We start from the raw sequence: 25,972 nt of genomic DNA on the forward strand, positions 1-25,972 counted from the left end.
AGCCGGGAATGAGGCCGGACAACGAGCACCTGAGGCCGCTGCTCCCTCCGCTGGGCGGCCGGGGCTGCACCGGGGGTCATGGTGCCGGCAACTTGTGTATGGACGAGGAGGTTCTGAGGGTCCACAAGGGGCATCTCTACAGCTGGGAGCAGGTAGAGCACCATATACTGTGAGGGGAGGACCATATACAGGGTATAGGTATACAGACTGGGTATACAGCATGGCATGTGTCTGTATACTGTATTACACCTATATGTGGCCAGTGGTGGGGACACAAAGATCTTCCCCATTTATCTCTCCCTATATATCTATATATACATGTACATGTGTGTGTGTGTATATATATAATATGTAGATAAAAATATATGTCTATACTTAATAATTGAAATTAATATTAAAATTAATTATATATATTTCTATTTACTAATATGCACATAAAATATATAAAAACTAACATTGTTTATAATGTAAGAGATACAATATGTCCATGTATAATATAACCGTACATAACAATGACTTGTTAATTTATATATACATTGCAATCTAAGCATATGGGATGTATAGAATGTCTATTGTAATAATATCCAACACCTGTACTGCCGCATGCACAGTATAGGACTATGTCTAATATAGCGTTCTATACACAGTTGTGATTTTGTAGAGGGGGCACATCTCTTCCCTACGCCTCCTGCCAGTGGACTGCACACTGAGGTTACTATAGGTTAAGAGGAGCAATGTGCGCATGGAGATGTCGCCGCTGCTGCTCATGGTGAGGATGCGCTCTGTATTGTCTAGGTATATACTAGACACAGGACAGACTTCTTCCCTGGGCACATGTATTCACTGATATGATGCTGACCATGTATATTTGCATGTACATGGCTTGAGAGTATGACAAGGCTGGTGGCCCCCTCCTCACATTGCTCCTGATGGGTTAGCTTGCCTCTATGCAGGCGATATAACAGGAGATTGTAAAGAAATATAATAGGAGGTCCCATAGCATCTAACCATTACCCATAGTAACATATAGAACAAAGAAAGTTCCAGGTACATGTATATGATTGTATATTGTTCGAGTGTAATGGATATTGGAGGTGATCTATCTATCTCCTATCTATCTATCTGCTTCATTCACTTCTATGCACCTGATAGAGACAGCCAAGTACAGCTCTATATCCATCACGTGCTCATGAATAAAGCAGTGTTCACACCTGTGCACTAGTGCTCCATTCACACAGAGGACTCGGGACCCCTGTTCTCATGTACGCTGGTGATAGATCTTACAGCAGACACAAGATAAGTGCTGCTCGGGGGATAAGAAATAAGTGATCTTCACTTCTCCCCAATCAGCTCCTCCTCGTTCCCTCTCCATAGACTTACATGTGAGCTCCAATTTGACACTTCGGTGAGCTGTAGTCCATCTTGGGACACCAAGCTAAGATTTTTGAGTTAATGTCAATTTAGCAGGGAGGAGAGGGGCAGGAACAAAAAGGTAGAGAAAGAAGCATTTTTCTCTGGTAGGATTTATTACAAAGTTTATTATATCTGCTTGTATTGTTAAGTTTGACAAAAAGTTAGTGACCACTAAAGGGCTCCTTACTGTACCCATATAGTAGCAAATAGTAAACAGAGCATGCCATGTTTGTTGCAATACACTGTGTAGTACATTTTATTCATTTTTTGCCCCTTTAGTCTCATCTTTCTGACGATACAAGAACAGCCAACCCGGCCTCATCGTTTCTTTTCTGTACTTTCCAACATTGTGCGTTGGACTTGTGTTGCAATCTGGCCCCAGCTAGTAATGTCTCACTAGCATTACAGGTTTTACATTTTACATATGTGTGTATTTTTAGACTCTCCGCCCTTTTAAGAACTTTCTTAGCTATTCACTAGAACAGAGAAGGGTCATGTGAAATACAAAGAGCACTATATACCTTCAATTGCTGTCTGCCCGCAGCTATTCCTCTTGAACCCCCATACACTTGCATACTTGGCTTGGGATCTCTCATGCGTTCTAAATAGGGAGATGAAAATATGATGTCAAACACTTCTAGCAGATTATCACCCATAGTTTCTAAGGATTGGCCATGCTTAAATGCAGTATGCCTGATCCTTCTCTTCCCATGACATCTTTCAGTGAAAGTTGAACAACCTCATAAAGACAAGATAGTTGGTCAATCCCACCGAATTCGGCAGCGTCTTGTTAACTTTGCTCTTACATGGAAACAATAAGGACATGTTGTACCGGCAATTTTTCAAGCATATTTTATATGCAAAACGCTTGCATGACATACTGAAATAGACGTGAAGAATACTTACAGACGGATACTCATACATTACAGTGGGAAAGTATTTTACACAGCTGAAAATTTTACAAGCTCCAAAAATTCTCTAAAAAACAAACACATCAAAACAGCTCCTGATGTTCCGCAGCTGAATTTTTTTGAAATCTGCACTTTATTTTTCAATCAGCAAAAAATGCCATAAAACTAGAATTTCAGCTGCAGATATGGCCTCGCATGGAATAAAAACATATAGGGCAGTATTCCCTAAAATGCGCACCGATGTATTGTTCACATACTTCCACAATTGGTGCAGAATTGGAACCAATTAACGTTGCAAATCCACCACATCAGAACGTATTGTTGCAGTGTTGCAGGGCGCATTCACATTACCATTGTTAGCATCCGTCAGAAAATGTTAACAGCGGACACTAACAGATCCGTCAGAAATGGGATTTGATCTGTTGTCTGTCTGTGCCCGTCTTCACCAAATCCGTCACAGGTCCGTTATTCTGGCGGATATAATGACGCAGGGTGCAGAACTTTTGGATCCATTTAAAATAACAGACTTGTGACAGTTGTTAAGTGTCTAATATATTTTAACATTAAAGTCTATGGCTGGTGGACGGTCGTCTGTTATCCTGTCCGTTATTACAGATGCTATAAAATCGGACATTAACAGACACTGATTGATGTTCATGTGTCCGTTTTTTCTGTTCCAACAATAATCTGAACTCTCCGTATTAGTTAAGAAGCTGGTGTGATTCTTCTGGTGCCTGTTGGCACTTCTGGGTAACATGTGGTGCCATTTAGTGCAGTGTAGTTCATCTGTTCATAGAGCATTGTACAGATGCCCTAACCTGAAGGAAAACGTCCATACAAGGTGCTAAATGAACAGTATTTCAGCAGAATGAAGGCAGTAAATGCTGAACCCTCTGTAAGTAGATTGTCCTAATCTGTTTTTTGGCATTATTGGTAACATTCTTGATGTTGCTGGCAAGGCTCGATCACAGGTTCAGCTAAGTACTGGGCAAGGTCCTGCTTAGTTCCACCATGACAATATATTGAGTATAAGTCCTTTTTATGCTTTTTTTTGTATTGTAGGATTTTGGATTGATCTGAGAGTGGAAGAGACTGGGAAGAGACCCGCACAGATCAGCTTTTCTGCAGCATCTGTGTGCCAGAAGCTATAACAAGGGACAGAGGACTTGTGCAGGCTCTGCTATTCAAGTAATAGGATCGACTCAGCAACCCCAAACACGGTGTAGTGGTGGCTCCGAGAAAGTGAAGCAAGTGTCGTTACTTGAATAGGAGATCCTGCATGTGCTTCTTATCTACTGCTATAGCCTCCAGCACCCAAATGCTGCCAGAACAGCTGATCTGCATAGAGTCCGGGTGTCAGACACCCCCCCCTCCACATCACATGGAGATCCTGTGAATCAATCGATGTCAATCAACATCACCTTTAAGGAAAATTGCGCGTCCCCTCTCTGCTATACACTCGGGGGTCTCATTAGTCATAGCCCCAGACAAATCTTTCCCCCATCTTGTGAGTAGGAATCACGTGTCCATAGTGGGGCAACCTCTTTAAACTGAATGTGTTACCCAAAAATTAACTATTTTTTAAATCACATTTTTATGTTAAACATTTTTAAAGAATTTTTGATGTTTGTTTGGGTTTTTTTACATGTATTTTTGAAAAAGTATTAAAAAGTAAAAAAGTCCAATAATAGCCTGCACCTGCGGATAGTTTGCTTTGCATCAGACATAACAGAATTACAATAGAAGATAACACTACTGAACCTTCATTGTATCCACTACTGATGATAGATGATGTCATAGTTTATCTTCCTGTCTAGGATATAAGTGGTCTGCCGTCTAGTTCAGTGTATGGCCCTGAGTTATGGCCATTCAGTGTGTATTACTCTAAGGGACAGGTCCTCATAAGAAGAATCTGAAGTTACTAACTTCATATTATTGAGTGTGATATGACTGAAGCAATGAAGATTTGCAGACCGAAACTTAGTGTAACTTTATTAACTCCAGGTAAGCAGTAACATATCAGAAGTGTCCATCGTGTTCAGGCCGTGTATCCCGGTGGGTGTTACTTTCATGCATTTTAGCTGACTCCTAGCGTCCACGTTCCCGGCTGCCGCGTCTGTCACTGTCACAGGGAAGTAGGTGAAGGGTCAGCCCTGTTTTTCTGCTTTACATCGTGCTGTAAAAATTAATAAGTGATTGAGGGAGACATTTGCAAGGATGAGCGAATTGCTGAACATTGTACCCTGTGTGTCCGCAATGCCACCTGGGTCTCGGAAAAAGTATATACGAGGGTATGGCCAGACTCTGAACTTTGTGGTCAGACAAGACGTGAATGATATACAGTTCTGGAGATTAAAAAAAGGATGGCTGGATTTTATCCAAAAATGGGAGACAAAGGGACGGCTGAGAGTGAACTAGGTAGAGCCGGTTCTAGGACACAATGTAGTTGTTTTCATAATTCTCTATGTACATAAAAGGTTACATAATATCTCCTGTGTTAATGAATAAAGGGAATCTCCAGTTAAAAACATGTATTCTAGCCTTGGCCATGTTCTGCCAGCAGGATCTCCGGAATATTGCGAAATTCCTGAAGGTATTTGCCCACTCCTTGCAAACTGAATGGCCACTAAATTCACTTTACAATGTATTGCTTGTACAGAGCATGTCATGCAACTACGGGGCTGACACTTTAGGGAAAGACAGATCAATTTGGAACCAAGTACTTTTGCAACCTTAAGGCCAAGGCCCAGGAATGGCGGTGCCCCGTGGCGAAATTTTGACATGGTCCTCCACCCCGACCGACACCCCCCATACACACACATCCCTGCATGCAATATTGTGCCCCATAGTGGCCCCTGCACACAGTATTATGCCCCGTAATGGACCAAGAATATAATTTTCAGACCATAGAGTATAATAATCGGAGACCCAAGGGAGGACACAAACATAAAAAACAATGTTACTTACCTCACTTGGGCTCTGGCGCACTCCCGACTGATTCTCGGCCATCTTAAATGATGTACTGGACGTCACGTGAGCCAGGATGCAAGCCCCAGCCCACGTGACGTCTGGGACGTCACACAAGTAGGCCTGAAGCCTTCCAAAGCCAGGAGAGGTAAGTAACATTGTTTTTTAAGTTAACTATACCTCCCCTGGGCCACCAATCATTATACCCCCTCCTCCCCAAGTATAATGATAGTGTTTGTGGGGATCGAAGGCCCGCAGCCTCAATTACCGATTCTGGCTACTACTCAAGGCTGCCTCTGTAGAAGGGGAAGCACCAGAGGCTGTGAGCAGGAGCCAGGATCGGTAAGTAAATGGGGCTTGGTACTTGCTGGAGTTACTCCAGCAGGTAAAGGCCTATTAAAAAAAAAAAAAATCAGCAGCAATAGCAGTTGCCGCCGGGCCCCCTAATGTCCTGGGCCCTATGGCATCTGCTACCACTGCTACCCCAATAGTTGCGCCTCTGCGAAAACACAGCTATTTTTGGCTACTGCAGAAATATTGCACTTTATAGTACTAGCAAAGTGAATGAGATTTTGGTTAATGTCATCCACACATTGCTGCAGAAAAGTTGATTCTTCAAGAACGTGTGTGGGTATGAAAAACACAGATTGTTAATTTTAGCTGCAGAATTGCTAGTATCTTCCCTGTAGGTTTATTAAAAAGCAGCAGCACCGATCAGCTGTTTAAAGAGAACCTTTCACCTCCTGGGGCACATGCGGTGTAATACACCGCTAGAAAGCCGACAGTCCGCTGAATTCAGCGCACTATCGGCTTTCCCGTTGTGTGCCCCCAGTGAAGAGCTATCTGTGCCGGTACTGTAGCTCTTCACTGTCAGAAGGGCGTTTCTGACAGTAATGGCTGGGCGGTAAGGAGCTCCCCCTTTCACAGTACAACGCAATAAACGCTGACAGTGAAGACCTACATTACCGGCGCCAATAGCTCTTCACCGGGATCACAGAACATGAAAACCGATAGTGCGCTGAAATTCAGCACACTGTCAGCTTTCTAGTGGTGTATTACACCGCATGTGCCCCAGGAGGTAAAAGGTTCTCTTTAAGGAAGTCTCCAGCATCAGATCCTATACAGGGGATGGCGCCAAAAGCAAAAGGCTTTAAGAAGACGTTTCATGTCCTGTAAGGCCTCGTTCACATCTGCGTCGGTAATCCATTCGGGGAAGTCCGCATGGGGACCCCCTGAATGGACTACCAAACGCATTGGCGGTGTACAGTGAAAGCACACGGACCCCATAGACTATAATGGGGTCCGTGTGCTTTCTGCACAGTGTCTGCACGAGTCATGCGGACAAGAAAGTAGATCATGAAGTACTTTTCTGTCCACATGTTCCTTGTGGAGACCGTGCGGAAAGCAGAAAGAGCCCATTATAGTCTGTGGGGTCCATGTACTTTCACTGTACACCGCTTGCCAATGCATTCTGTAGTCTGTTCTGAGGGGTCCCCATGCGAACTCCCCCAAACAGATTACCGACGCAGATGTGAACGAAGCCCAAGATTGTGCATTTATATACTATGACAATACTGATAGTGTGCTGAATTCAGGACTCTTTCAGTTTTGAGGGTATCTTTTCCCATTGCAGAGATATTGGGGCTGTTAATTTTGGCTCCCAATATCACTTTAATGTCAGGGGTCAGGATTATAGCTTGGCATCATCGCCAGGCAGTGGAGCATGCCCTTTCCACAGTATAAGTCTATAGTAGTGTACTGACGGGGTTCTTGTTTACTGCCTAATAATGACACTGAATTCTAAAGCCCACATCCCTGACAGTACAGATATTGGTAGCCAAAACTAACTGCACCGATATGGATGGAACAATGGGAAAGTAGCAGTAAATGTGGAAGTGCTGTGAAGTCAGCAATGGTATATAACATGCCCAGTCTTAGAGGACATACAAGGCCCTCTATAAGGTTGTAATGAAGATTCTATGAATATCATGTCATTTCGTGATTGTATGATTTCTCAGTGACAGTACAGGATGCAGATTGTTCTTTGTGCCTTTGGAATATAATGTCCCAGAGAGCTCCTTATCACCAGAGATATGAAGAAGAGATTGTAAAATCCTAGAAGATCATTATACATACCTTTACGTTTCTTATACATTGAGTGCTGGCCAAATCACTTTGCAAAGTGATTAACCATTAAAATACTTCTATTAAATAGACAAGCTTGGACTTTGCATCATGTTGATGACGTTGTGTTATGTCAGTGCTGAGCCCTGCACCCCAGCATTGCATCCTCACACTACTTCACACTATGATGCACAGGCTGTGTCCACCCCAATTCTGGGAGGATACTCAGTCTCCTACACCCCAATTCTGGGAGGATACTCGGTCTCCTACACTGCTCTACATATATAAATCCATTAGGTGGAAGTTGATCACTCCATGTCATTGGGTTTAGTTGCTGTGACAGTATCAGGTAAGTCAATATTATTTGTGATAGATAGATAGATAGATAGATAGATAGATAGATAGATAGATAGACAATAGATAGATAGACAGATAGATAGATAGACACATGATTGATAGATAGATAGATAGATAGATAGATAGATAGATAGATAGATAGATAGATGGGAGATAGACAATAGAGGGATAGATAGGAGATAGATAGACAGATTTAATATATATATATAATTGTTTTAGTTTTTTGGGTTTTTTTGACAGTTTCCTCAATTTTATCTATTCATTACATTACTGGTTCATTTTCTAAGGCAAAAAAACAACTATATTTTAAGACTTTTGGGATGCTTAACCCTGGTTGTTTCTGAATATATTGTAATATGGTAGTATACTGTATCACTGAAATTTCCCCATTGTGGGACTATTAAAGGATTATCGTATAGTATAGTATAGTACTATCTGCTATATTGTTTTAGAGTCTAAGAATTCTGAATTAATCCAGCAATGAAATAATTCCTGTACCATTTACCTTTGTCCCGCTCTGGTCTTCTAGCTATGTTATAGTACTTGTCATCTTTGATGCTTGTATTCAGCAGTTACACGTGAAGGAGAATGATAAGGAGCGCCCATGCTTGTATGTACAGTAGGAAGTGTCCTATGTTTGCCTGGCTTTGGAGGGATATGTATGGATCTTGAAGAATGTTGAGCTAGCAGTAACTAATATGTGACACATGGCAGCCCCTCATGAACTTTAATCTGTGCCCTTTGTGTCTTAGTATAATCCTCACATAGCGCTGTTACACATGAGTATATAGGTAAGCTATTATTTTCATTAGGTTTGTACATTACATAGTGTATAGTGATCGGATCCTGCTTCAGATTTCCAGGCTCATTTTAGCAATGCACTATGTTAGTGTACACCATTCTAACTTTCTGATGTAGATCAGACATTTTAGTGAATATTTATGGGGTTTCTGTACAGACCAGGGGCGATCATTTATGGCAGGGTTACTTTTCTGCTACACATATCACTTTGCCTTTAGGCCAAAAAGTTCAACTTTGGTCCCATCTGACCAGACCACCTTCTTCCACATGTGTGCTATGTCCCCTATATGGCTTGTGGAAAATTGCAAACAACACTTCTTATGTCTTTCTTTCAACAATGGTTTTCTTCTTGTCACTCTTCCATAAAGGCCAGATTTGTGGAGTGCGTGACATAGATGTCTTGTGGACAGATTCTTCCACCTGAGCTGTGGATTTCTGCAGCTCCTCCAGAGTGACCACGGGTCTCTTGGCTGCTTCTCTGACCAGTGTTCTTCTTGCTCCATCTGTCAGTGTAGGTGGACGTTCATGTCTTGGTAGGTTGTAGAATACTTTATTTATTTTTGAATGATGGATTGGACAGTGCTTCTTGGGATGTTCAAAGCTTTGGATATGTTTTTATAACCTAATCCTGCTTTAAACTTCTCCACAACTTTATCTCTGTCCTCTCTGGCGAGTTCCTTGGTCTTCATGATGCTGTTTGTTCACTAGTGTTCTCTAACAAACTGAGGCCTTCACAGAACAGGTTTATTTATACTAAGACTAAATTACACACATCTGGATTGTATTAACTCATTAAGTGATATCTGAAGGCAGTTATGTGCACTGGATTTTATTTAGGGGTATCAGAGTACAGGGGGCTGAATACTTTTGCATGGCACACATTTCAGATTTTTATTTGAGTAAAATTTGGAAAACCTTGTATCCTTTATGTTCCACTTCACAATTATCTACTACTTTGTGTTGGTCAATCACTAAAAATCTCAATAAACTACATTTAAGTTTGTGGTTGTAAGGTGACAAAATATGAAAAAGCTCAAGGGGTTTGAATACTTTTGCAAGCTATATATATATATATATATATATATATATATATATATATATATATATATATATATGTTTGATTCCTCCATTATTTGAGGCTCAATGTGGTGTTGTAGAATGATAGCTGAAAACTGGGGCTTCAGTTCTTGCCCATGTCAAAGCATAGGGCCTTGTGTAACAAGTTATCAAGTCCCTCTGTTTAAGGCCTCATGCACACAGCAGTTTACTTGATTCTGGCAGACAATATCCCTGGTAGCTATGTACTAAGTATAACCAGGGTAGAAAAATGAACTAGTTTAACAGAGGAATATATACGTAATCCCTTTCTGTTTAATAATATAAGGCAAGCATTTTATATTCAGAGAAACGTGTGCCCTGTTACCCTGCACGTTGCAGTCAGTAACCACTCTACATTGTACCATAGAGAATGATGAATATCATAAAAGAAGTAAATAAAATTTTTACCTCAAGAGATCACTTCATGCTCGGCAGCTGGAGATGAAAGCCCTTGATGGTGGTCACATAATAAAAGCTATTTCTTCATATAGACGCTCATCTTTGTGCAGACATCTTCCCCATTGGAGTCAATTATAGTATTAATTAGGGTTATTTTTGCCATAAGATGTTCTGTAGCTTCATTGGAGACGGCACAAGATTATAAGTCCCTGCTACTTATGAAATTGCCACCATACTTGTAAAAAAGTACCCAGCACCAAGTCTAATAAGCCAATGACATTCATCTGATAGGCTCTGTCAACCTGAGCATTCTGTTTATCCATATCTGTTCAGTCATTCAAAAGATATAGGCCTTTTTAGTATTAATATAAATTAGATCATAGTAGCCAAGTGGGTGGTAACACTATGGTTTGTCTGGGGTTGGAGTCTGTGTGCTGTGTGTCATACAGTGTTACAGCCCACTTGATTATGATACACTAATCTGCATCAACACTAGAAGGGCTTATAACTTTGGAATAGCTGAACAGATTTGGATAAACTAAGCACCCTAAAATGGTGACAGTGTATAATAAAAGATGTATGTCATATGTCTTTTGGTTTTTCAGACTTGGCGACAGGTCCTCTCTAACAAGTAGGTAGGTTTTGGGGCATTATTAGGCTGGGTTCACACGGACTATTTTGGCTCGTGATTTGGTACGTAGACGCCGCGGGATCTTTTGCGGGCCGTATACGCTCCCATTGTTTTCAATGGGAGCCGGTACCGTATACGCAGCGCTATTTTGCAGCCGTGATTTTGCGGCGGCCGCAAGATAGTGCCGCGTATACAGTACCGGCTCCCATTGAAAACAATGGGAGCATATACGACCTGCAAAAGATCCCGCGGCGTCTACGTACCAAATTACGAGCCAAAATACTCCGTGTGAACCCGGCCTTAGGGTGCTTTTGGAAATCTTGTCTCGACCAATTCTGCTGGAGGAGTATCTTCAGTACCAGATATGTTGTACCTACATTACTACTTGCTATATACAAAATGCCACTATATATTTATATATAATAGATAGATAGACAGACAGACTGTAGATATAAAACAGGGTTGCAGTAGGAACTGTGACCTATTCACAGACACAAAAAGAATTGAGTAATATTTCATAACGTTACATTTGTTTCATAATACAAAACCGATCCAAACATGTCGTAGACTGAGCTGATATCCGCCTTCTGGCAATGAAGAGTCTTAGTTTTGCCAAATACAACAATCTCCTGAGCAGGTTTTTTTTATATCACTATGTAGGGAAGCCAGAATTATCTGAGGCGCTGTAACCCTGAGCATTATGGTATTTTGTGTGTATCTAACTCTGTTCAGCAATTCCAAAGATATAAACCTGTTAATGTTGATGTAAATCCTATCCTACTAATCCTATCCTCCTACTAATAATAATTGTGAAAGTTTGGATGTTTGTTCCTCAATCACACAAAAACGGCTGAACAGATTTAAATTAAATTAGATTGTAACCTCGATTAAAATATAAGTTACTTTTTATCCTGGTAAATGACATGGTTTCATGACGGTTATGAATTTAGGTTCACATACTATATTAAACAGCTCTTAGCAGCAGCCTTATCTCAGCCAGAGCTGTTATCTCTCTGTGTAAACACACGCTAACCCTCAGTGTGTATACACCTTTGCATATTATCTGATCTGCTCCAGTGCTGACAAACATGGGCCAACACCTTTAATCCAAATTGGCTGTTTGCCAATTTTTAACATGACTGGAAAAAGAGAATCTAATTTGTCGCAAACAACGAGAGTTATGAAGAAATCAGAAGTCACAGACTTCTTCTCAAGCACAGCTGAGGGGGATCATCGACGTCAACAACACACTCATTATATGGCGTGGTGTCCCAGCGAGGTGCTGAGATGCCGAAACAATCCAAGGCAGAATACAAGAACCAAGTTCAGCAGCAGGTCAGCATGCGGATCATCAACGCCAACAACGCACTCATTATATGGCATCCCACTGAGCTGCTCAGATGCTAGAACAATCATGTGCACAGCGCCAGGAATGAGTTCAGCGGCAGGCCAGCTTCACAGCTGCAGGAGCAGGCAGATCATCAACACCAACAACACGCTCATTATATTATGTTCCAGCGAGGTGCTGAGATGCCAGAACAATCCCAGGCACAGTGCAAGAAACAGGTTCAGCGGCAGGCCAGCTTGAGAGCTGCCGAAACGCCGGAGCATGCGGAAAATCAATGCCAAGAACACGCTCATTAATATGGTGTCCCAGCGCGCTTCTGATGCCGGAACAATCACAACAACCTGTAGACGAAGTCCGGGCAAAGGCTAGTTAAGATATACTAGCCAAGTAACAGTGCACATAGAGATTTTGCCCTCAGGGAAACCACAACATCACCACCCATTAGGTTAATTTTATTTAATTTGCATCAACATTAAAAGGGTTTATATCTTTGGAATGGCCCAGGTGGATTTGGATATATAAAACACTAAAAATCTAAGGGTGACAGAGAATAATGTATGTCACTAGAGAACCCCTTTAAATACAGAGTAGACATGAATAATAATAAGCTTATACAATGCCATATGCTATATTACAGCAGCTTCTCTAAGACTCTGCATTTCAGTAATTCTGTCTGTGACATTATTACAATATTGGTGATTCCTTGACCTTTTCTTTCAGATTCCCTGCTTGTACAATGATCCCTAAACTTCCTGGGTGTTTCAACCTGTGAACGGGTCAGTCACATGAGTGGTACAGATGCAAGTAAGTAAGCGAGTAAGACATCTTTATCCTTTCTTATAGCTCACAGGGATATGAGTGATCATTGTATACAAGCAAACTTCACTCTAAATAAGCAATATAGATAACAATGTATCCTTCAACTTACAGCATAAAAAGTCTTCTGTTCTCTCAGTAGTCAAACTCCAAGACCTACATTTCACCTTTTAATAGGACTGAGCTATATCATTGCCATGTGACTAATGGACATGAGGTCACTTCCTGAGAAGAGACATGTAATACTAATACTGCACAACCCTATCAATGTTGCAAGGCATCTAAAATTAAAAAATAAAGTAGTTTTGCAAATTGTCTTGAGTAAAACTGTATCTCGTCTTATGTCATGGCTATCATTTTATGGAGACATCTGTGTGTCTCCATGCTACCAGACTACAAACAAACACTATGTAGTCCGATTCTGCAGTCACACATCCTTATATTTCTTATTTGGGGGGTTGGCAAAAAGTATTGTCAGATGGGTAACAAAATCAGACAAGCACAAGGTATGTATCCTGTTACCATGGAGGTACATAGGTCTCTTGGCAAAGTTGGAGTGGAACAGTAATAGTTGCAAAGGTGGTCTTTCCCTCTAAGGAAATTTGCTTGACATTGGTTCTATAGGATTCTTATTTTGGCCATGGCCACTACTGCTTTCTATCAACCAGAACCTCAACTCAATTATTATCTCCAGTAGGTGTATATGTCGTAAGATAAGCACTAGTGTTGAGCTCTAATAGGAATGCGTGTAAGCGGCCGAACACCTAGGGGTTAAGCGCAGTGAATATTTGACGGCCACTTACACGCATTCCTATGGGAGCGAGGTATTCGACGAATACTATTCGCTCAACACTAATAAGCACTAGTAATTTAATATGGGTTCCTGAACATTGTAAGTGCAGTTTACAGGAGTTAGGGCTTATGACAAGATATGATCTTGTTGTTGGATGTGGGCTTGGCAAAGAATAGTCTGGTCATCGCAAAACTGTGACAAGTCTTTCTGTTGCTCTGGCAATATCGTTGGTCCTCCCTTATATGTCCCCTGTGCAGAACTTGCTACAGAGTCGTATAAATGGACCAGTGTCTTCAAGATGGATCCTATGTCTTGCCTTCTTGTAACAGTTATACATATACCACTGTATAGTCATATAAATTGCCTGTAGGAAATAATGTCCACTATATAGGAAAGCATAATCTACTATACAGTTAAATTGTATGGCCTCCTGTGAACGTAGTAAAATGCCCTAGGTCAGTGATGGCGAACCTATGGCACGCGTGCCAGAGAGGGCACGCAGAGCCCTCCATGCTGGCACGCGTGCGGTCGCCCGTATCGCTCACCAACAGGGAATCCGGTACAGGATTCCCCGTTGATGAGCGATCACTGCCTTCAGTTGTATGTGCAAATGCACATACAGCTGAAAGCTGTCAGGGTAGGCCGCGGATCGCGCGACCGCGGCCTACACTGGCTGCAGAGTTTGACCTCTGCCCCGACGCGGGCGCGATGACGTCATCAGCGCCGCCAGTGACAAGAAGGTGGATGCCGGCGGCTCTTCAGGGGTGAGTATGAGAGTGGCTCACTGTGTATATGATGTTGGGGGGAGCGCTTATAATACTTGGTGGGGTGTATGATACTGGGGGGGAGTGTATAATACTGGGGGGGCTTATAATACTGGGTGGGGTGTATAATACTGGGGGGAGTGTATAATACTGGGGGGAGTGTATAATACTGAGGGGGCTTATAATACTGGGGGGAGTGTATAATACTGGGGGGGCTTATAATACTGGGTGGGGTGTATAATACTGGGGGGAGTGTATAATACTGGGGGGAGTGTATAATACTGAGGGGGCTTATAATACTGGGGGGAGTGTATAATACTGGGGGGGCTTATAATACTGGGGTGGCTTATAATACTGGGGGGTGTACTAAAGAGCATATAATACTGGGGGGGGTCCTATTTATAAGCACACAATACTGTGTGTGGATGCCACTGTGGAGCATATAATCCTGTGGGGGGGGGGGGGGGCACCTACTGCGGAGCATATAACACTGGGGGGCTACTGTGGTACTGTGGAGAATATAATATTGTGTGGTGGGCCCACTGCAGAGCATATAATACTGTCTGGGGTCCCCTCACTATTTATATCACACAGTATCTGTTTTATAGCAGACGTGATATTAGTACAGGATGTAAGAATATTACACGGTAACTATAAAACAGATCCTGTGCGATGTAAATAGTGAAAATTAATTGTTCAAAGTACCAAATGCCGAGACCTTTACATTTCAGTACAACGTTGTTTGTATTATTGAAAGCTCTGTAAAGCCCCATATGACTGTAATTTTTGGTCAGTAACTGTCCGCAATTGTGGATCCGCATAGTATTAAGTCTATATTGTCGTGTTGGCACTCCGCGAAAATTTTGTGGGTTTTGGGTTGCAGTTTGGGCACTCGGTCTCTAAAAGGTTCGCCATCACTGCCCTAGGTGAACATATCCTTACCACTTTCTTTAATCTTGTGTCTAACCACTCTGGGATCACACCCTCTTTAAACATATGTTGTACTACATACTGCAAAAGAAGTGGATGCCTATACAATTACATCCTTCTGTGCTACGTAGTATGTGGTAGACCTTTACCTGGGCTGCATTGCAGTGTACCATATGTTTGCAGTGTGATGACTGGTTGTAAATAAACCTTTATATCGACCAATACAGTTAAATCCTATTGTTGTTGATTTCCAGTGTTAAAAAAAGTCTGGATTTTTTTTAGCAGGACAGAAACACTTATCAGGCTTCAGTCTTCTGTCCAAAAAATCATATCCAGATGTTATACTGATTTTCATTTTTGGAAGTCAGTGCCAGAAGGATCCAAGTGTACAGGCATGCCGCTCTAGCAGTATTACTTGTACCATTCTTAGGCTTCAAGCACACAAGTGAGTGAACTGGATTTTAACATCTGTTTTCCATCCACGTGTCTCATATTTTTCATTTGTCATCCAGCTTTAACTATCCATTAACAATGTAGTTCATCCATTTTTTTAATTTTGTTTTTACCCTACCCACACATATTTATAGTGACTGGCATATAGAACGTCAGTCTTCATATCCCCAGTGCTAATAGAGTTCCCCATGATTGTAGCTGGGATGGATTTCACTAATCATTTGCCCAAATAAACTGGCATAAATGATATTAAATGTACTGCAATGGCCCCGCCACTTTTTGTTCCATGAATGTGCTGTGGGAGGTCCAAAAACAACATTTGTAACAATTTTTAAATTTGTAAATCTGGCCTATTGACTATTTGTGAAAACGGCCAAAAATAGGCATGTCTTATACCATCACGTTATACTATTATTATAATATATATTATATATAATATTAATCCAATACACTAAAAAGTTAATGAAAATTTGTTAAAATAAATATTGTGAAAAAATGAATCAACCATACACAAAAAATGCTGATACACCCTAAATTTGGATCCTTGAATCCACAAATCTTAGATGCATAAACATCCATTATGTAGTATATCAGAGTCTCCATGCTTATTAACAATTAATGTTCATCTTTGATAATTGTATTTTTCCTACCGATGTGCTAATGTGATGTTATATATTCTAACACAGGCCAAGATGTGCAGTGAAGGAGCACAAATGGAGAAAAAACTGGACGGAAAGACCAAAGGCAGAACAGACAAGCCAAAAGTGGACCCCAACATTGATGGAGGGTGGGCATGGATGGTTGTGCTGTCCTCATTCCTTGTCCACCTTTTAGTTATGGGATCCCAGATGGCGCTTGGGATACTTAACATGGAGTGGCTTGAAGAATTCAATCAAAGCAGAGGCCTGACAGCATGGGTCAGCTCCCTATCAATGGGCATTACTCTTATTGTAGGTACGGAGCTACATAGTTGACTCAGGGCGTAGATACTAAACCTAAATCATATAAACTTTGTTCAGGAAACATTGGGGCAGCTCTCGGCAAGGACTGTCATGTTGAAATCGTTCTTTCTTCCAGCACCTTCTATTGAGGCCCCCATACTCATTAGAGGGTTGGTGACAAACTGCTTTGGCTAAATCTCATATTTTTCATTTGTCATCCACCTTTAACTATCCATTAACAATGTAGTTCATCCATTTTTTTTAATTTTGTTTTTACCCTACCCAGCTTTCCGGTTACGATACTTATTAAGGCTGAGGCCACATGTTGCAAAAAAGTTGTGTTTTATTGTTACAGATTTTGCTGTGTTTCTTGAGTTAAAGACAAGCGTGATATGAAAGGGAATGGCAAATATATAGGAAGTTCTTATACTTCACTCCTGACTCTGGCTCAAAACACTGCAGCAAGATCTGCAGCAAAAAACGAATATTCTGCAATGTGTGGCCTCAGTATAAGGGTACAGTCATGTGGTTGTATTCTGCTCAGTTTTTTTGCATCAGTGTTTTTATGCCAAAACAGGAATGGAATCAGAGAAAATGTACAAAGACTTCAGAATACAGAAGCGTGAACATACTGTAACCAGGATTTCTCTTTTCCAGGTCCATTTATTGGTTTGTTTATTAACACATGTGGATGTCGGAAAACTGCAATGATTGGCGGGTTCCTTACTTCTCTTGGCTGGGTGCTAAGTGCATTTGCCACCAATGTGCACTTTCTATTTATTACATTTGGAGTGACAGCTGGTAAGTAAAGGACACTGGTTTGAAGGATTTTATAGTGAGGGCCTGTTTAGGTGGTGGTAAAGGAAGAGGTATTGAGATTGACTTCTGCCTTAGATTCCTCTTCATTTTCCGATCCTCAGACTCCCTATCAAAAGATAGCTTAGGCTTTCCACCACAGCGTTCGCTTACTCATTTGCCTCAGATGAATGGGGCTGACCAGTTAAGTGACTGGCGGTGTGGAGGATCCTTGGCAAGATCAAGCAGGTCCCTTCTTTTTTTCAGCATACATTGGGTGACCAATTCAGGGTGGAATTTGGACTTGACTTAAGGCCAAATCCACCTGTAAATTAGTGTCAAATTCCTACAAATGAACGGACCCTGATGGACCCCATGTTTTTCACTTTCTGTTATTTGGTAATAATGCTATCTCCTAACATGGTGCAAATTAGCATATATTAACCACTTAAACTCAGTATTGCACTCCCTCTGTCAGCCCATTGGCCTTCTGCAATGTGATTATGGGGGGGCTAATGCTCAACTGTGGAAGACAGGGGTCTGTAACAAAGGCTCTGACATAAGCATTTGCCTATTTTACCATGCTACTGTATTAAGATGAAAAAAATTTAATAAATAGAAATAAACGAAAAATGGTGAATTATTTAGCAAAATAGTTTTTTGCATCCTTCCCAAAAATAATGAAATCAAACCAATAAACTATATGTACCCCAAGATAGCGCCCCTGCAAAAAGCAACTCATCTCGCAGAAAAAAACAAGCTGCAACAGAGCTACATTGATGGGACAAATAAAAAAGTTAAGGTTCATGCAATGCAGCAATGAAAACAAATTGCTTGGTCCTTGAGGCCGGGGCCCCACGGGCCGAAAACGCCGCAATTTGCCTGCCTTTTACAGTAACTGCAAAATTGGATGGGATTCATGTGAATCCCATGCCCACTTTGCTTTTAAAGCCGTAGCACAGAGACGCTGCGATTTCCAAAACTGACGTGGTTTTGGAAATCGTAGAATGTCAATTATATCTATAGAAACACCGGCGGCTTTCCTGTAATATAATTGTAAGAGAGAACTCCGCAAACTTTCTGTTCAAAGTGCTGCAGGGTGGACCAAGATGCGTTTCCGCCGCGGTTTTTCCCCCAGCGCTTTAGCACTGTGAATCATCCCGTGGGGCCTTAGCCTAAAGGGGTTTTCCACGCAAAAAATAATTTTTAATGAAAAAAAATAAGATTTGTTAGAAATCGTTCACACTACCCATGGTGACTGTCAGTAGTGTCCGTTGCAATTGTCTGTTACAAGATTTTAGCAGAACTGCCACCGATCTGTTAAAATTTCCATTCATTTCAATGGGATTTTATCTTGTGTCCATTAGTGTCCGTTTTACACTAAATCCGTCACGTCTGTTATTTTTTTGCAGACAAGAAATCAGACCTGCAGGATTTTTGTGTCCGTCAAAAAAAAATGGTTTCTTAACTGACGCAATTTTATTTTTTATGACTGTTTCATGTTATTTTTTCACATTAAAGTGTATGTGTAATGAACAATAATGTGCATTTGCACATACAGCTGAAAGAAGGGATCGCTCACTAACAGGGAATCCTGTACCGGATTCCCCGTTAGTGAGCGATGCAGGCAACGGCCCGCGTGCCAGCAGAGAGGGTTCGCCTTCATGGCCCTAGTAGATTTATTATAGGTGCGCCCCAGCTGGTGGGTCTGGAAAAATTTCCTCGGCGGGCCGCAGTTTGAGGGCCCCTGCACTAAATGGATCAGTTAAAAAAAAAAAAAGAAGGATACATTAACATCAGTTAGTGTCCGTTAATGTCTGCTATGATAGGTTCAGGTTTGTTTAACAGACACTATACGGATATCCAAAGGTACTGTGATCCCACCTTTAATGCTGCTGTTTTCCTACAATTACCATGATGCCTTGGGCTTCACTCAGAGCTGACTCACACCACCTCCCTCTCTCACTCCATCCCCCTACTCCATCCGCCTCCCTTTCTCACTCACACCATCCCCCTGTTTACCTGGCTAATCCGCCCATTACTAGCCCTTCCTAACTAACTCAACCCCACCCCCTCATATGTACCTGTCGTCTGATCCGGACCTTCTGGGTACAGGATGTCACTTCTTCTGGGCATGCCAGCACTCCACCTCTATTGCACAGATTAAAGAAGAGGAAGATTTCAAGAAGAGGAGTTGCTGGCCACCCAGAAGAAATGATGTCCTGTGCCCAGAAGGTCTGGACCGGAAGACAGGTAAGTATGATGGGGGGGGGGAGAGGTTAGTTTAGGTGACGTTCAGTTCATGAACAAATGCGACTCTGATTCTAGAATTAAAATAGAACTTTTCTTGAGATGAATGAGATGCATTAGAATAAATTTACGTTGTACTGACTCAGATCTTGCAGTGGAAAAAATTCACAACAAATTTGTGGTAAATCTGCTTACCATATATACTCGAGTATAAGCCGAAATTTTTCAGCCCCCCTTGGCTTATACTTGAGTCAAGCAAAAAAAAAAAAAAAAAGTTTTTTCTTTTGGAAGGGGGGGGGGGGCTATGACCAGCTGCAATAGTAATGTATAGAATATCCCATAAAATAGTGAAAAAAAAAAAAAAGCTTTAAAAAATATAATAAAAAAATAAATTGAATAAAAGTTCTAAATCCCTCCTTTCCCTAGAATACATATAAAAGTTGAAAATTAATGTGAAACACATACACATTAGGTATCCCTGTGTCTGACAGTGCCCGGTGTACTGAATATAGGGGATCTGCAGTGCTCCTGTTCTGTCGGGAGGGGTTAATAGGAGCACTGTAGATCCCCTATATTCAGGCAGGCTGAATGCCAAGCGGGGGGAAAAAAAACTCAGTCCTCAAGCTCAGGGAAGGGGCAGACAGACAATCAAAACACCCCCTCCCCTTCCCCAGCACCCAGCAACTACTGCAGCCAAAAACTCCGACCATTTTAATTTTTGAAATTTTCCAGTAGCTGCTGCATTCCCCCCCCCCCCCCCCCAGGCTTATACTTGAGTCAATAAGTTTTCCCAGTTTTTTGTGGTAAAATTAGGGGCCTCGGCTTATATTCGGGTCGGCTTATACTCGAGTATATACGGTATGTTATATGCACATTTGTAGTGGATTTCAGGAATTTAATTTAATAGGATAAAATCTGGGGTGAAAATCCACAACATAGCAAAGGTTATTTTATGTGGCTGAGGATTTAAATCCCATACATTTTTTCATCACTGTAAACCTTGTGGAAACATGCGCCGGATTACAAAACATATTTTCATAAATGAATAGTGCAAGTAAATATAAGAAACTTTGTAATATATCTTCTAAAAGTAATATGTTTCCTTCTTCATGTCATAGGTTTCTGTCATACTCTTTATCTTCACACTGTTTGACTGTTTGTTTATAAAGAATCCGTCTTGGTATCCAGCTCTCACACAGAAGTCTATGCTGAGGGGAGAGATTGGAGGAGACTGTTAATTGATTTATTGCCTCATTTTGTGCAGTAGCAAATTCTTATCTTTATGGTATGGCAATGTCAATGCTCTCTCTCACTCATAGTGTAGCGCAGCAGTTATTTGAGTACATCTTCCAGCATACTCCTCCTCCCCTCTCCATAGACTTCTATGTAAAAAGTAACTCACCTTGATAGTTGGAAAAGGAAGCATATTTCTTGAATAAGATATATTACAAAGTTTCTTATATTCACCTGTACTATTCATTTATGAAAGTTTTTTTAATAACTAGAGGTTCGCTTTAAAGATAATCGTGATACTTTAGATATCATGCCCAAATATTCATCCGCAGAAAAGGATGCTGACATGTTTTTTCACCCTCTTTTTAGGTATTGGAAGTGGAATGGTATATCTACCTGCAGTGGTCATGGTGGGGCAATATTTTCAAAAGCGCCGTGCTCTGGCACAAGGTCTTAGTACCACAGGTACTGGGTTTGGGACATTCCTTATCACTGTGTTTTTGAAGTATTTGTGTGCAGAGTTTGGCTGGAGAAATGCCATGATAATTCAGGGAGCAGTCACCCTTAACCTGTGTGTATGTGGAGCACTCATGAGGCCTTTGGAGACCAGAATGCAAAGCAGCACGGAGGCTATGACCAATCACCAAGATAAGAAGGACGCCTCGCTGCTAGATGCCGATGCGGCGAAACCCAATAACGTGCTGCACAGCGATGAGGACGGGGAATTCAAAACGGATGTTGGACCTTCATGGAGCAAGGAGGACACAAGTAATGAGATTGTCATGAAGGACATAAGCAGACATGGAATCCTAAAGTCCTTGACTCGAATGACTGTGGCTATGAGGTCCGGTTTTTGGACCTGGTATTCTAGCTACTTTGGGGCAGCCTCTCTATTTACTAACAAGGTGTTTGTAGCATTTGTTATATGGGCTCTGTTGGCATACTGCAGCTTCGTCATTCCATTTATACACCTTCCAGAGATAGTGGAGCTGTATGGTATGTCTGAACAGAACAATATCTTTCCTCTGACCTCAATTATTGCTATTGTGCATATTTTTGGAAAGATTATCTTAGGTTTTCTTGGAGATCTGTCCTGTGTCAGTGCCTGGAATGTCTTTATTGCTTCCAACTTTACCCTTGGTATCTGCATCCTTATTCTCCCTCTTATGCAAATATATGCCGCCCTGGCTGTGGTCTGCGCACTTATAGGGTTCTCAAGTGGCTACTTCTCTCTCATGCCCGTTGTGACTGAGGATTTGGTGGGCATCAAGCAACTAGCAAATGCCTACGGGATTATCATTTGTGCCAATGGGATATCTGCACTTTTGGGACCTCCATTTGCAGGTAATAACAAAGAATTGTGTTGCACAGAGTATATGCTATATGGTTATATGCAGAGGCCGCCTCAGGTTCTGATCCAAAAACCGGGTAGCCGCGACTGAAAGCCAGTGCACTGCAGCGGCATCCAGTCATGCACTCTGCTCCGATCCAGATTAGGCCCAATGAATGGGCCTAGTCCGGAGGAGGGTGTGTCTTCAGATCGTATCGCGAGCCTACTCGGCTTGAAGAATGAGCACCTCGCTTCTTATTTCTGGGAGCTGGAACAAATGGCTGAGCGGCTCCCATTGATTTTAGTGGGAGCCGTCTTTTTGGTCAGGGTTTTGAGGCGAATACAACCTCAAAACACTGTCCACAAAACTCTGTGTGAATTTACCCTTAGGCTGAGTTCACACTGAGTTTTTTTTGGTCAGGAGTTTGGTCAAGAATCTGCCTCAAAATCAGCCTCCAAAAAAAGCCTCCCAATAGAACTCTTGTTCATACAGTTTTCATATTATAATATGATTTTTATTTCAGACAAACTTGTTTGATGTAAATATAAAAAAATTTCATAAGGAAACCCAAATAATTAAGAAAACACCATCTAGTTGAATGTAGCAGTAAAACATCTCCTGGTGTATGTGAGAGGTCACCTGATTTGTGTTATACGATGAAAGACATTTTGCAAGGGATTGAGTGACTAACCCTATTAAGATATTATGTAGTAAAACTATGAAGCAGTCAGCAGTAGAGCTCCAGGTACAGACCTTAACTAGAAGCTTTAGAAAAAGAAATTACAGTAAAAGAATGTGTTATAGTAAATCAAGGTCACCTACAGTCTATAGAGACCCTATGTCTCCGTGCACTTTACACTTTTCATGAGTATTTGCAGACATTGAGCTTGTAACCCAGTCAATAAACTGCAGCACCATTAACAACTACACCTGCAAACAGATATCCCTTTAAAGGGGTTCACGAGGACAAACTACTGCTGACCAATCCTAAGGTTAGTTAATATAAGATTGGTGGACACTTGGCGCCACCACCAATCAGTTGTTCCCAGCAGCTGATACACAGAGAATAGAGCAGCAAGCAGACAGCTCTGTTCTCCATGTAGTGGTAAGACCAGGTTACAAAATGGACAAACTGCTGAATTTCCATCAAGAGAAGTTTAGTTGGGTGATTTTTCTTAAAGGTGCCACTGCAAAATCCATCCAGAATGAAGTTTTTGCTGTGGCACACTTGCCTGCCTTCAAAATTTACATGCTGTGGGTTGAAAACCTGCAGCACAAAATAACCTGTACACAACATGTAGGTGAGATTTGGAAGAATTTCATCCACTATTCTGCGAGTGTACATAGCAGTGGGTTATCCACCAGTGAGTATACAACAGCTAACGCAATGCGAGAATGCCTAGTGTGGACCCTGCCTAAGGCTGAGGCCCCACATTCCGGAAACGCAGATTTTGCGGTGTTTCTTTGAGCCAAAGCCTTTAGTGGCTTCCTATATATTTCCCATTCCTACTGAAGCCACTCTTAGCTAAAGACATTGGTGGGGTTTTCACCAAAAATATATGTCAGCTGCAAATAAGGTAAACCAGCCCATATTCATCTTTAAGGAGATACTTACACAAGAAAGATAGATTGAACACTTATCTGTGACTGAACATACTGGGATTGCTACTGCTGTATTTGGATGGATTTTTGGAAACTCCATTTAGATGGAAATTTCTGCAGCAATTCTTGACTAAACCTAATCCCCAGCGGCTCTAGTGCTGGTGAGGGCCGTTACCTCCAAATGGTTAATGGTTGCATTTATGGTGATAATTCTAGAAAGTCACAAATCTCTACCCTCAATTAAGAAATTGCACCAAAAATGGGACTCCTATAAGATTAGTAGGATTCTGCCGATATAGAATTGGAAAATGGAGCAACAAATTTATATTCATTTAGATCCATTTTTAATGTGATTCATTTGGATCCAATTCAACAGCTATGGAGAAATTGGCAATTTATTGTAAACCCAATTTTAACTTGTGATGTGTCTCTTTTAGGTTGGATCTTTGATATCACACAGAAGTATGACTACTCTTTCTATGTGTGTGGGTTGCTGTACATGTTGGGAATTATCTGTTTGTTGCTGGAGCCTTGTCTACAACCAAAGGAGAAAAGTCATGAAAAACCAGTTGAGAACCAAGAAGTCTGAAAGTCATGGCAGCCAACACCATTGTTGATAATACTACACTAAATCAGACAGAAGAACAACAGGAAATCCGCAAGACCAATTCCCTTCTATTGGTAGTTGAAGAAGCGCTGTAGAGCCACAAGTTCCCGTATTATACATGGGATGTGGACATTGTGGATGGAAATAAATGGACATTAGGAAGATGAAACGTTTAGTGCACTTATGAACTCTGTCTACTCAGAAACCACTTACTATATGCAGATATTCACAGTCTAAGCCAAATCTTGTAGAACTGTAAGATCCTCCCAGAACCTAAAGGGGGCTGATTATGGGGTAGAAGGACGAGTTAAGGGTATTTATTGTGGGAGAAGTCTAGGGGGTACAATGTGGGGTACAGAGAATTACCGTTTGCAAAACATATTTTTCTATGATAATGGACACATTTTTTATTTCTAAGATATCGTCTTACTGTAGTTAGTGGTGGTTATTAGGAAACTCATTGCACAGTATAACTGGATGGCATTACTGACAAATATTTCATATAAGACAGCTTGCAAGTTGTACTGAGCATGTCTCCAATAGAGAAGCACAACGTGAAACTCACCCCTTATAGTATAAATCTAATGACAAGTAGTTTATGTATTTTGTATCTTGGCGTTTTCCCTATTCAGGTATGTATATATAACTTTCTTCAAAATCGTGTTTTTTGCCCTTAGAAACTGACAGCGGTTTATGTACACGTGTTGTCAGACGTGACCTGACAGCTTTGTGTCACTGTGCCTGAATTCCTACAATGTACTCTGGAAACAGGGGAAGTCAGCTCATATATATGGACTTAGCGTTGTATCTGAACAGAGAAGAAAGCCTTATAAAATAAATGTATGTCTAAGTATCGTTGATTATGTAGATAATCTGTTTTCCCTTAGTCCTAACAGCAGTACAACAACAGAGTGCAGAAAATACCCCGTTGTTGTGCTGTTGTTGTGGACATAAGGGAAAAGCAAAGTATCTACAAAGTTACTAGAATAGATATGTAGCTTTATATCTGTGGTTTCCATATTACTACCAGAAAGGAGCAACTAAAAAGAGTGTCCTAGTCTGGGGAAAATCTAATAACTCTCCTGCCTCAAAGAAGCTTGGTGTAGTGGCTGGTATGTAGGGGAACCCCAGAGAAACACTGCTTTATACTGTGATAGGTCCCCCATAAAATCATCGGAAACCCAGCAGACCCCATTATAGTCTATGGAGCCTACAAGTAACTGCTTTTTTAATCGGATAGGGTTTCCCAATTGGACCCAAAGAACAGAAACCCGAATGTGTGAGCCTAACGTTATTTATCAGCTCTTCAGCCAAGTGTGGACAGATAAATTAGGGTCACCTAAATCAAAGGGTGTCTCCCCCTTGTGAATTCGTGTCTCTCTTATCAATTTATCACAGTTTTTGCCAA

General features: G+C 41.3%; 1 protein-coding gene across 1 annotated transcript; it reads left to right on the forward strand.

Moving 5' to 3' along the window:
• SLC16A14 (solute carrier family 16 member 14) lies at positions 1-25,406 on the forward strand. The gene is made up of 6 exons (XM_075269043.1): positions 1-152; positions 12,770-12,853; positions 16,492-16,759; positions 17,404-17,547; positions 21,394-22,368; positions 24,395-25,406. Exons 2-6 carry the CDS (start codon positions 12,848-12,850, stop codon positions 24,544-24,546), a joined length of 1,545 nt encoding a protein of 514 aa, XP_075125144.1. The 5' UTR covers positions 1-152; positions 12,770-12,847; the 3' UTR covers positions 24,547-25,406.
• Positions 25,407-25,972: the final 566 nt, after the last annotated feature.

Source organism: Leptodactylus fuscus, chromosome 3 (genome assembly GCF_031893055.1).
Source record: "Leptodactylus fuscus isolate aLepFus1 chromosome 3, aLepFus1.hap2, whole genome shotgun sequence".
Classification (NCBI taxonomy): Eukaryota; Metazoa; Chordata; class Amphibia; order Anura; family Leptodactylidae; genus Leptodactylus; species Leptodactylus fuscus.

What these genes read in the sequence shown, in the direction of transcription:
- SLC16A14 (XM_075269043.1), top strand. An exon ending in TACATTTGGAGTGACAGCTG is followed by an intron (nt 17,548 to 21,393) that starts GTAAGTAAAGGA and finishes CCCTCTTTTTAG; the next exon opens with GTATTGGAAGTGGAATGGTA. An exon ending in TTTGGGACCTCCATTTGCAG is followed by an intron (nt 22,369 to 24,394) that starts GTAATAACAAAG and finishes TGTCTCTTTTAG; the next exon opens with GTTGGATCTTTGATATCACA.